Below are 13,049 nucleotides of genomic sequence, written 5' to 3'. Positions count from 1 at the left end.
GCCAAGTCACCACTGAGGCCTCCCCATGGAGGAATTCTTGGAAGTGTAAAGGCAATGAACATGCATACAAGGCAGTGCTGGCACGGCAGGGTTGGTTGTTGGTGCATATGCCTGTATGGAGCTACTGGCCCACTTGGAACCCTGGCAGGAGCAGACCCCGCCAGTGAGGAGGGGGCAGAGATGGGACTGGCACACAGTAACCTATCCCAGAAAATGCTCCTATGTCACCACCTTCCTCAAACAGAGGTGGCATTTGTGCATGTAGTTTCTTAGGGACTATTTTTCTTTTATCTTCTTTTGTAGTCTGTAGCTGCATAAATACCAAGCAGCCAGAGCATCCTATGGCACAGGGTTCCCAAGTGCAACCCCACACTCTGTGCAGATCTGCCTCTGGTTGTTTGCTTTGAACCTGCCACCTGCTACTTTTATTTGATGTCCCTGAAGTTCTTGTCTGAGAAACAAGAGAATACAATCACACTTTAATTTGTATTGAGATTACTTTGTCTTGAGTCACTGGTGTCCAGGTGCCTGCTTCTTTTTAATTCAATGGTGAAAGCTCCCAAGTGCCTCAAGGGCTCAGATCAGGCATTTGTAAATTTTTCTCCACTTTTCCAATCATTACTGGTGTGATGCACTGCCAAAGTCTGCCAGTTATTATCACAATGGATGAAACTGCAGAAACAGGAAAGAAAGAAATACCACCCTTGCCTTGGCATATATAACCCATCTGTATGTCCTCCATGCATCACTGCCTGCAGACACCTGTGAACACACAGCCTCATTCATGCCCCTCCCCTGCACAGGCTCTTCTGCCCATGCTCCAGATGCACATCCACCAGCATCCATCCTTCCAGAACCACACTGGTATGCATACATGGCCCTTTATCTTTACTCCTCCAATACGTCCTTCAGATTAAAATATAACTAATATGCCATAAATACAAACACCACAGGCACATAAATGCCACTGTAAATGCACTGTGTCTATACACCCACGCTGTATCAGCACATACCCTGTTCAATCCTAACTTGATACACACCCTTGAATGCATTCTTCCACCCCACACCTTGCCACAACATGCTATGCAGCTTCAGGAAGAGCAAGGGAAAGCCCAAAGTTGTTTGAATGAGATGGCCTGTCCAGCTGGAAAATCTGCTTCTGTTTTTCCTGTGCCAAGCCATGTTTCAGTGGCCTCCATTGAGCCTGGGGTGAGAACTCTGGCCCCAGCAGCACTGCAAGTTTTGCCCATTTTCCTAGTCAATCCCATAGGCAGGCAGAAGGGTTAACACTCAGCATGCAGCTGGAAACAGGGTGGTGGGTGGGCTTTCCAAGCACCACTGTGCTTTGCAGCACAGAGCTGGTGAGTGTGCCACAGATGGGCTTCACATGGAGCCCTGTCAAAGACTGACCCAGGTGAGCACAGGGCACCCTGCTCGTGCATGACTGTCAGAGAACAGAGATTTCTGCACAAGTGAAACATAGTGAGACAGAAATATATGTATATCACATATGTCCATGCATGTACACGTATATGTCAGAAAATGTTTGGACAACACAAAGAAGAGAGGATCCTGTGTGCTGGCTTCAAAGGGACTCACTGAGGCTCAGGGTATACATGTAGCAATCCATTTTGCCACTGCTGTGATCTCTCTGTTATTTTTAAAAGGCCATAGCATTAACCTAATTAATTTACTTTAACTGGAGAACAGTATTAGCTTAAATGGTCCTGCTTAAATCGTAGAGAAGCTGTAGCCGAGCTCTTCAAACAGCCGCTTGTCCCCATTCACCCTCCTGCAGATGGTTAACACAGCTGAGCTGCACTTTGGCACAACAGCCCTGCTCTCTTCACAGGGTGTTTTCTGCTCTGAAGGGAAACACCTGCACATCCCCAAGCAAGATGGCTCAGAGCAGAGAAAGGACTCAGCTTAGAAGTTACAGGCTCCTCTGCTGAGCCAGGAACCAAGCCTGGGGAAGCCAGGATCTCCAGCACAGTAGAGGTCCTGAGGGACCTGTGCCAAGCTGCCATGCTCACAGTGCTTTGCTCAGAGCTCAGCCAGCAGCCCTGCCTGCTCTGGCAGAGGAGGAAGTGTTTGCACAAACTGGTTTGGAAGCCACAGAGGTGAACAGCTCTGCACTGATGGACGCCAGAGGCAGCAACACAGGGCAATAGCTGCAGCAAGGACTGTGGCTCAAAGACCACAGCTCAGCTCTCGTTTCCCTGTTTTCTAGTGGTATCTCCTGCAGTGGGCTTTGGGAAACCCTGCCCACATGCCAGGGTCTAGCATCCAAAGGAGGCCAATGTCCTCGCTCCCCTTTGTCAGTAACATTGGTAACTACAGCTGAAAAGTACCCTGTAAGATCTTCATTAATACCCCTAATCTGCCTTCCTTGAGCATCAGAGTTGTTGCCATATTGCAGTTTATCACCACTTTTCACCACAAAAACTGCCCTGTTTTGCTGTAAACCCAGACACCCAGCTTGCAGGGAGAGATGATGGGTGGGCACGATTGAACTAAATCCAAACACATGCTGGGAGCCCAGACAACAGCACAGGGGCAGCAGCAGCTCTACACTCAGCTCACCCTGGTCAGGGGGCTGGCTGTGCAATGCCAAGCTGTGTGCCAGCTTCCTGCCCTTCACCAGCTGTACCCTGGCTTCCGAGCACTAGGTGTTCGTACCTCCAGCCTGGAGGATACCAGGTCAGTGCATCCCTCTCTCTGAATATACAAAATACACCTACAACAACCTTGACCTGGCAGGGGCCTACAGGTGATCAGGGTTTGTGGAGTCATAGCCACCACCATGGTTTTGAACAGCATCTGGGGCCCCAAGGGCGGGTGTGCTGAGGGCTCAGGCTGTGCTGGAAGAAACATCCCAGAGAAAAACATTTTGTAAGGGAGGTACAAGACCAAGGGCTCGAGGGAGCCAGCAAGTCACCGCACAAACCTTGCAGAATTGGCCAAGGCCAATTAACAAAGCTGCAGCTGACAGAGAGGGGAGGATTTCAAGATAAGATGGCAAGAAGCCTAGAGGAGATCAGAGCTTGGAGGGAAGAATGGAAAAGGCCTCCTGGGAACGAATCTAAGTAGGACTGCTATGGGAATTTATGCTAATATCTCTCAGGAGGCCTTGGAAAAGGGGACATAGGTAATAGCCTTGTGAGATGCTGGTGAAGATACAGTTGGAGTGGGGGAGAGACAGAAATTAGCTCAAGGAGATAGTGAGGAGCAAGGGGTGGGGAATGCACATTAAAAGTACCCCAGATAGAGTATTTAGAGCAAAATAGAGAGGAAAGGGTGAATTATACTAAATTATGGAGGAGGAAAAGTGCTCTGTGGCTGTTAACAATAAGGCTGTGGAGAATCTCAGGACAAACATGCAAGACTGCCTGAAGTTAAAATTACAAGCCAAAGTTACCCATCCTTCTGTTCTGGGGGGGGCTGGAAACCTCCAGTCAGGATACATTTGACTTGCACAAGCAATAGACAAGTCACTCGAAAGCCAAAGCACCATCTTGGTGAGGGAAGCACCAGTGAGTAACAATACACCATACCAGTAACACCATACCTCAAGTGGAGCAGCTGCACATACAAAGAACTTGGCATTCATTTTGGAAAAGCTCTTCATTTTGAAAGCCATTCACTTGCAGACGTGGCCTCCTTACATGGTGGAGTGCTTGAGACTGGCTGCACTGTGTCACAGCTCACTCTACTCCACCCCCTCCATACCCCTGCCCACAAACACCCAGAAGATGGCAAATGCACGAGAAGCACCAGAGGTGTGAATATAGCAGCTGTTACACTTTATTTCATTGTGGGGTTTTTAATTTTTTTTATTTTTTCTTCTCATTGAAAAAGAAAAGACAGAAAAAAGTTACAAAAGTAGTAAAAGGCAACGATATCGGCAGGACATCCCTGTTCCCTGCTCCCACCTGGGGCAAGGCAGCCTGCCCCACCTGCTGGCTGGCAGGAACACACCTTTGGGCCCCAGCACCTTGGCAGCTCTTGCTGAGCCAAGCCCGAGGCTGCAGGGGCTGCCACCCCAGCAATTTGCACAAGGAATGTGCCTCTTAGATGGGTACCAGGCTATGGCTGTCCCATCTCCTGAGCACAGGGATTTTGGTCCAAAGGAGCAATGCTTCCTGTCCTGCACTGGTCAGCTTGGTCTGGCAGCAGTTAAAAAGCTGAGGTGTGCCATCAAAACAAGATAAGCAGAATTTCTACAGGGGCAGGAGGAATCAGCAGAGGAATTGGGCTCTCTGAAATAGGGACTTGGCAGGGAACCATGACAGTCTGCCCAAAGTCCCTCACCAGTAAACACAAGTGACCTCTTGGAGGTGGTGCTGGTGCAGGGGGTGGCCCAGGTTTAACAGTCAGGAGCCAAAGAGCAGGCAGAGCTGGGACAGCATCAGGACAGACATCCCCTCACCACCTTGCCCAGCTGCTCTGCCTGCCTGAATGACAGGAGTTAGGGAGAAGAGGGTGGGGTGGGGGATTCAGGTCCCCAAGCCTACAGCCTTTGGATTTTCTCCAGGGGTCTCAGTGAAGGGCCCAGACCAGTTCACTGGGTAGCCTCCTACTGGCAGCTGGACTGACCATTGGTCTCAACCAAAGAGCAGCATCAAAGACTCTACACTGAGGCAGATTTAAAAAAACAAAGATTATTTTGTATTACTCACAGTTGCTCCTCTTGATCTGGACAAACAGTAAACTACTTGCTTCCCCTTGCACTCAGATGCAGGCTCATGGTGTGGAATGCCCACACAAAAAGGTTACTCTCTCCACCAGGTGCAGCAAGAAGAAAGGCCTTGTTCCTCTGCCTCAACAGGAGAGGCAAGAGCTTGTTCTATTAACTCCTGCCTTATGGCACAAAATGCCTTGAGGACAGATCCCAAATACCAGTAGTAGCAAGGCCTAACATGGTCCAAATAGCCTCAAAACTGTCTATGGAGAAATGTCTCCCACCTTCACTCAAACTCCCCTCCTATTTCTTCCACCAACAGCCACGAAATTGATTGCTTTTTCCCACTTCTTGCTTCATCTGGGAATCTTGTCCTACCAGATAGAGATACCAGATACCAGAAGAGTGTATCTGAACTTAACAGCTAGCCTAAACAAGGGGAGTGGAAAGCTTGCTGGAGACATTAAATTGGTTTGAGTTTGGTGGTACCAGTTACCTCCACCATCATGTAGAGGGACAATACTATGGATTAAAAATTACATACCCCAGAACACATACTGCCTCAGCAGAGAGGGGATCCATGAGCACACAGTTACCCCCAAGGTCTTCTCTTTGATGATGCTGAGAGGACTGAAGGTAAGTGCTGGATTTTCCTGGATGGTTCAACACAGACCTTCCAATTCTAGCATTTTATTCCAACCCCAGATTTACATATGGATATCTCACTCCCCCATTTCAATCTCTTTTTGGACAGTATCACTGAACTGTAAGCAGATCATCTAGAATGCACAGCTAAGTGTGCCAGTTACTCCTCCACACACCTCCCTGTCCTAGGGCTTTCCACTTAAGAGAGCTGGATGTGAACGCAATTATAACAACCTCAGAGAGGGATCTTCTTGTTTTGCAAGCAGCTCTGTATAGACTCCTTCTCCAATCCTGAGCTCACTTCTAAGTGGGAGAAGCATCAGGTCTATAGCAAAGCACTGTAGACGCCCTTGGGAAATTGACTGGATTTGGTTTCACAGCTTCATCACTCATCCCTGCTGCCATGCAGGTCATACTAACCCCCGAACACCTCCTGGATATCTTCAGTTACCACCATCCTCATGTTTGACACTGCCTTGGTGGCAGTTCATGTGGCTTGTAGACCTGACCGGTTTGCTTTGCCCTGAAAGACAAAACTCACTCTCTTTGCCACTGCTCAGATCCATCAGTGGTATGAGAACAGGCACTGCTGCCAAGCCATTTGCTTCCTCCTGCCAGAGCAGCTGCATTGCAAAGATGTGTCATTGCCCCTTCTTCTCCCACCCCTCCCCTTCTCCCTGCCAGGCAGGACATTGGTTGATAGTTCCTGAGGTTTTTTGGAGAAACTCCTTCAGTAGGCACATGACGGTTCTTCCACTGGAGCTATCGGGCTCAGCGGCTTCAAGGTGCTGAGGGAACGGAAGGCAAAAGTGGAGGGATCATACATAAAGTGGGGTGGCGGGCGGCCTCCGTTGATGCTCTGCAGGGGAATAAAGAGAGGCATCAAGTCAGTGCTCATATCAGCTACACAGTGAAGTTCTTGCCTTGAGTGCTTTGTCATCCCCCTCTCTGACACAATTACACCTCCTTGAACATGCACTTGCAGCAAATGGCACTAACATATGCAGTGGAAGCACATTGCTCACATCCTTGCTCTTCCCCTTCAAGATAAAAAGCAGGCACACCTCCCTTCCTCCAGGACTGAGGTCCCTAGGATCCACATGATTAGAGCCCATGGTACCTGTAGCCACCAAGTGAAACAGGATCTCCATGATGCATTTAGAGTACCAGAGTTAGAAAAGCATCAGTTCTAAAAGATATCACATGGAAAAGCTAAATTCACTTGACCTTGAAATAAGATCTAATGCACTTTTAGAGCATGGGGACAAACCAAGTAATCTCTGGAAATGCATTCTTCAGCCCCATTTTTCAACAGCTCTCCAAGAAGGATTTACTTCTTAAAGTCCCAGGCAAGCTGAAGCTCTCCATGGTTTTGGTTCCAGACTACAGTTTGATGAGGAATGGCTGAGAGATGCTTGGAGGAAAAGATCCCACTCCCAAGGCCTTACAGATTGGTTTCTACCATGGCCACTGAAGGCCATTCTCTCTCCTTTTGCTCCCAGTGTTCAGAGCATAGTCAGAGCAGGTCCCGAGTAAGGAGGCCAGAAATAGCCATGAACTCCCTGCACTGTGTGACAGGACAGAAATGTTGTTTTCCAATAGGCTGTGCTGAGATATATTGATCCCAGAGGAATTATGGTGCCAAAGAAGTAATTACATTCTGTTAAATGTGAAGAGCTTTCCTTTTACTTTTCGGAACTTTGGTTTGTTTCTTTCCTTATGCAAGCAGAAGCACTAGTGGGACAGCTACTTAACTGATACGTTTTGGCCAGGAGAGGAGGTCTCACTGCTCTGTGGTCCTGGAGAGCGTTTAATCATGATTCTGTAGAGTTCATTCCCAAGGAATATGTGGGAACTTCAGCAGCTCAGAAACTCATGCAAATGTCCCCTACTCTCAACTCACTTCCATCACTCTTGGGAAGGGCTTTACTACTATTTTCACAGAGGTTAGGAAAAAACCCAATGAGAAACAGGTTAGAAAAAACCCAAAAATCTACAGGTTGGACAGAGAAGAAAGGTGATTGAGAGCAGTGCTGCAGAAAAGGACTCAGGGTGGTGATTGATGAAAAACTCAATGTGAGCCGGCACTGTGCACTAGCAGCTCAGAAAGCCGGTGGAATCCTGGGCTGCATCAAAAGCAGAATGGCCAGCAGGTCAAAGGAAGTGATTCTCCCCCTCTAGTCTGCTCTTGGTGAGACCCCACCTGGAGTACTGTATCCAGCTGTGGAGCCCCCAACAGAAGGAGGATATGAAATTGTTGGAGCAAATCCAGAGGAAGATATGAAGTTGTTAAGAGGTCTGCAGCACCTCCCCAATGAAGACAGGCTGAGAACATTGGAGCTGTTCAGCCTAGAGGTAAAAAGGTAGCATGGAGACCTTACAGGAACCTTCCAGTGTTTGGAAAGCATCTACAGGAAAGCCAGAGGGAGACTCTTCCTCAAGAACTGTAGTGACAGAATAAGGAGTTCTGGGAACAAATTGGAAGAGGTGAAATTTAGTCTAGATATTAGGAAGAAATTCTTTCCTGTGAGGGTGGTGAGACACTGGAACAGGTTTCCTAGGGAGGCTGTGAATGCCCCAACCCTGGCAGTGCTCAAGGTGAGGTTGGGTAAGGCCTTGAGCAGCCTGGTCTGATGGGAGGCATCCCTACCCATGGCAGGTGGGATTAGAACTAGATCTCTATGGTCACTTCCAACTCTTAATGTTCTGTGTAATTCAGACTGGGCTCTGGTATTATCCTTGTTCCTCTTCTAGGCCTTCCCTAACCAGAACCATGGGGTCTCCTTTGCTTAGCCTGCACTCTGGGACTGTTCCTCAGAGAATTAGGCTTTTTACGAACAATTACCATCTCTACTGTCTCACAGAAGACAGGTTCATTTTAGCACTTTAGATTCAGGTCTATCACACAGCTGCAACCACCCAACAGTATGGCAAGGTGATGTTTTGATACCTCCACCTCTCCTCTGCCTGGGTTTTAACTTGCCATCACAAGCCAACAACACACAAATATCCCCAAAAAGCTGTTCAGATGGTTTGTCTCACCCAAACACACACAGCAAATCAGATTAACGAAGTGTCCAAGCCAGGCCCTGAGTGCTGCAGTAACTGCAGCAGGATCTGGAAGTCCCTTGTCTTCAGGCTCTTGATCACAGCTCAGCCCTATGGGGAAGCAGCCTTCATGTCAGAAAAGATGTCTAAAAGCCAGTGTGGGCAGCGTGTTCCTGCCTAGTTGGTATCTCTTCTGCAAATTAAGACAGGCACTTGAGAACGGAAAATGCCAACATGGTGCTTGGCATCAGCTGTGCCTGGAGTTTCAGCCAGCAAATCATGCCCTGCTACATCCCCCTGACACCTTGGCCAGCAGCATAAGAAACAAGAGAGGCAGATTTAAGGGCCCTTACTCAATAGCCACCTGCTGTGGGGTTATATATGGTGTGTGCTCTGGCAGGCCTCAGAGCTGGAGGGTAACATAGCAACCCCTATTCAAAGCTAAGGGGCAGAATAAATCAGCACATTTGTCCTTCTCCAGAGCAGAGAAGGTCCCCTGCCAGTGCCAAGACGGAACGGGAACAAAGAACCTGGCAGTCCCCTCCATTTTGAAATGCCAGACAGGATTAGGGAAGGCAGCTGAATCCGTTCATTTTTGGCAGACAGCAGATGAAGAGGCTGGGGAAAGATGGGTCCAAAGGACAGACAAAAGTCATCTACAAAACTCACCAGGCTTTGGGTGGAAAGTTGTGGTATGATTTCCCTCTGTGTCTTCTGGGGCCAATGTGTGGGGCAGAGAGCCTTCCCAAGGCACTGCCAGGACAATGGGCACAGAACAAGGGTTGAGGTTGAAGGTCAGGGACACAAGAAGACACAGGAAGATGCCGAGATTCATGGGCAGTCAGGCAGCTTAAGTGAGGCTCAAAATGCACCCAATCCTGCCTGTTCATCATGGCACCTCTCAAGGAGCCACGAGATGACCACTGACTTTCAGTAACAGCAGACAAGGGCAGAGTGAGAAAGGGCCTCTGTTTAACTGCAGGCAGTAACAGGAGAGGCAGTAACCTGACTGCCCTCAGCCATAACAACACCCTGACCAACCTGCACTCCTTTGTTATCCTGAGCAATACAGGATCTTCATGTACCTGCTCCCTGACTGACAGGGAAGCACCTCTGGTACTGACCTTGCCGGAGGTAAGAAATCTCCAAATCCCTCAACTCTCTTCTTGCAGAGGAGCATTTTTAGATTGGAGTTCATAGCCAGCTCTAGGGATGACCAGGCCTGATCTGGCTTAGTCCAAGACACCATTTGGGATCACAGCATGTGGTGGTCTGGTCCTGATGAGTAGCACAAGGCAAAGCTCCAGAACAAAAATGGACAGAACCAGCTGCCGGAGAGGGGAACACGTTCCTGCCACCCTGTCGCTTGGGCCAGCTGCCTCCCTTGGTCTGGGCAAGCACCTTAGCCAGCCTGCCCTTCTCCTTGGGCACACCATGTCTGGGACTTTGCTTTGACTAGGAAGGGTGTTAAGAGTTGCTGCCGCCGCCACAGCAGGTCCCCAGGGAGCTTGCCATAAACCTGCCTGACAGCTCCTGGTGAGCAACCCCAGGCCAGCTCCTGCCAAGGCTCCTCAGAGCACAAACAATATGCACTTGACATTAAAGGCTCATGTGTTCACTCTAATGGCATTCAGACAGCTGGGTACCGCTCACAGAACGGAGCCTAATATGGGCCCTGTGCTCATGGAAATCATTAACCAGAGCCCTCAATTTGCTAAGCAATGTATTTACACAGCTGGAGGATGGAGTCAGACTCACTTGGCTGCCACAGGAGAGCACACAGGCTCAGACATATCCTCTGTCAAACACAAGTGCTCATTTGCACATCCCCACCTGCCCTCACACACCTCAGGATCTCCCCAGCACACAGATACTTCCCTGGTCACTTGTCCACATCCCTGTGTGCACACGCGGACTCCTCCTGACTTGGAAATCACAAGGAGGGCTGTTCCACTCATACAAATCTTACCTGCTTGTAAAGCAATTCAAGCCATGCAGGGCTGGAACTTCACAGCACCCAGGGTGTGGTCTAAGGCACCACAGCTCATCACTGGCTCATACACAAGGCAGTTCTAGCAACTGAAGATACTCACACCGCCCCACTGCACACTTTATTCAAGTTAGAGGAGCTCCTAAGGAAGGTAAACTTATCTTACACGTTTCAAGCAACTATGCACAGACCACCTTGGTGAAGAATGCCTCTTCACCCATGTACATGTGCCTACATGTACACTCCAGCCAACACAGACTGTTCCCACCAACAGCATTATCACCTTTAAATACAGAGGGGCAAATAAACAACTAGGTTTGAAACATATCTGAAGCATATTAACAAAGAAGCACACCTAAATACAGTGAATGGAGGGAGGTGCCTCAAAGAAGGCCAGTAATACAGTAATACTAAACATCACAGAAAAAAAAAATGCTGATTTCAATCATATTAGCAGCTCTCAGAGAACAGACAAATGCACAACTGTTCCATAAACGCATCTGTAACATAACTGTACATTTCAGCAAGGAAAGAGTACATAGGAAGAAGACAAACACATAAAGCTCAATCTATTAACATGAAGCCATATTCCTCCTAGAAACAGGTCCCTTACTTCTATGAAGTCTGGGAAAATATCCCAAATGCAGACAGTAACATGATTTTGGTCCATAGAATCACGGCTCTCCTCTTTGGACAAAGCAACAGTGAGCACAGGTCCAAGTGAGCTTTGAGCTATGGGAATGACAATCCCCACAGGAGGGGGGAAATGCAGCTACCCAACACGACATCTTTGAAGGGAGTAGTGTGCTAGAGGTGATGGAGAACTAAGAGAACTCTTTGGTCCTCTTTCTTAAGAGCTCTAGTAACCTGGTGGGATTCAAAACCACATCAGCTTGCACTCTGTCAACCCACCCCTACTCAAGGTCAGTCCAGCACAGGAGTCTCTTCTTTCCTACTCTTGGGCCCCAGTGGTTAGAAAATGCTGCTGAGCTCCATTTAAAGGATGCTGCCTTCCAGTGGTGGGTGAATGATCCCTTTGCAGTCTGTAGACTCACTTGTTGAAAGTCCTTTGGGATGAAAGGCACCATGTAATTGCAAGTTGTAAAGGCACATCCGATTCCCACCACCACCCTGCGTGGAAAGGAATAAATCCCCAGAATAGCTTTGGCAAGGACAGAAGACTGCCTGGGATGCTGCCTGTTTGTGAGACAGCTGCCTTGCCCAGGAGTGGGCAGAGCCAGAGGTAGCACCAATATTCAGGGAGGGCACAGAAAGAGTAAAGGCTGTCAGACTCTACAGAGGAACGTTTACAGGTACACTGATTTAACTCTACTTTGTCCTCCTTCCTCTCACCCCTGATAAGTGTTAAAAGATAAACTTCTTCACTCCTCAGCTTTGAAGTGTGAAGCCATAAGCTGTGAGCAAGGGAAGGGGACCCACAAACCCGCTCCTAGTTACATCTAATTCTAGACATGGTTCTGACCAGGTCACTTCCCAACATCTCTGCCTCAGTTTCTCCAATGCACAATACATATATGTCCTGGTTTCTGTTGGGATAAAATTAATTTTCTGCCTAGTAGCTTGTGTATCCTGTGGCTTAGATTTAGGAAGAGAATAATGATGACAGCAATAACTAAAAATATCAGTCTGTTAAGCAGTGTTTATACTAAGTTAAGGACTCCTCAACTTCTCGTTCCCTGACAGTGAGAAGGTTTAGAAGGGCATGAGAATCTGGGAAGACATCTGACCCAAACTGGACAAAGGACTTGTCCATACATATGATGGCATAAGCCAGTGTTTTGCCTTGCCAAGTAACCATGATGCAGTCCTGCTTTCCTGGATTTGGCTGAACACCTGCCTGCCCATGGGAAGCAGTGAATGAATTCCTTGTTTTGCTTTACTTCCATGCATTTTGCTTTCTCTATTAAATTGTCTTTATCTCACCCCACAAGCCATCTCACATTTACCCTCCTAATTCTCCACCCCATCCCACAGGAGTAGCAAATTATCAACTCTGTCGTGGGGTTAAGCCACAACAGTACTCCACAGCCAGGCAGCCAGGATGAATTAATTAACTTATAGGTGTTTCAACCTTCTGATGAGAGGCGATTTCTTTTCAATTACAGTCTTGCTTCAGGCAGTTTTCAAGAAATAGTTGCTGGCAAGCAGGACCAGCTCCTCCAGTGGAGCAACAATTCCCATTTAAATGCTTATTCATTAACTCCGATAGGGCCTCTAACAATTTATTCCAGTCACAGACCTGGAGCAGCTCAAGGAGGAACTTTTCACAGGCAAACTCCTTTCCTCCTGAAAGTCTGTACTCCACCCCCAGGTTCATACAGAATTTTATTTCAAGGAATACTTTAAAAATAGACCATACCAGAACTTCATTTTATGACTACTCTTTTCCTTTCTCTTCCAAAAATGTCATCTCTGAATGTTGCTCTGAAAAGGAACCCAAAATTTTGCAGCGAGTGCTGTTTTCTTATGTTTTTCATCATCCTCCCCTAAAAGGCTGAAAGACCTGTCTGCCATCACCAACATAAGGCTGCCTAACACCTATTTCTTTCCATACAACCACATTGCAAAGAGCAGTTCAACGGTTTACAAACACATCACTGTTCCTCTTAGAAAGGTTAAAAAAAAAATTAAAATCAAACATTTGCAAATGTGTGTGCAGAGTTG

General features: G+C 47.9%; 1 protein-coding gene across 3 annotated transcripts in view; it reads right to left on the bottom strand.

Moving 5' to 3' along the window:
• Positions 1–3,780: 3,780 nt before the first annotated feature.
• Positions 3,781–13,049, bottom strand: part of LOC106853807 (uncharacterized) — a 59,534-nt gene continuing 50,265 nt past the window's right edge. For all 3 annotated transcript variants that reach the window (XM_014877275.2, XM_014877276.2, XM_014877277.2), the window contains one exon: positions 3,781–6,185. In XM_014877275.2, the coding sequence (XP_014732761.1) occupies positions 6,057–6,185 (129 nt within the window). In that variant the 3' untranslated portion in view covers positions 3,781–6,056. The remainder of the gene's footprint in view (positions 6,186–13,049) is intronic.

This window comes from Sturnus vulgaris, chromosome 3 (assembly GCF_052056855.1).
Source record: "Sturnus vulgaris isolate bStuVul1 chromosome 3, bStuVul1.hap1, whole genome shotgun sequence".
NCBI lineage: Eukaryota > Metazoa > Chordata > Aves > Passeriformes > Sturnidae > Sturnus > Sturnus vulgaris.
Note: the sequence above shows the minus strand (reverse complement) of the source record. Positions and strands in the feature narration are given on the sequence as shown.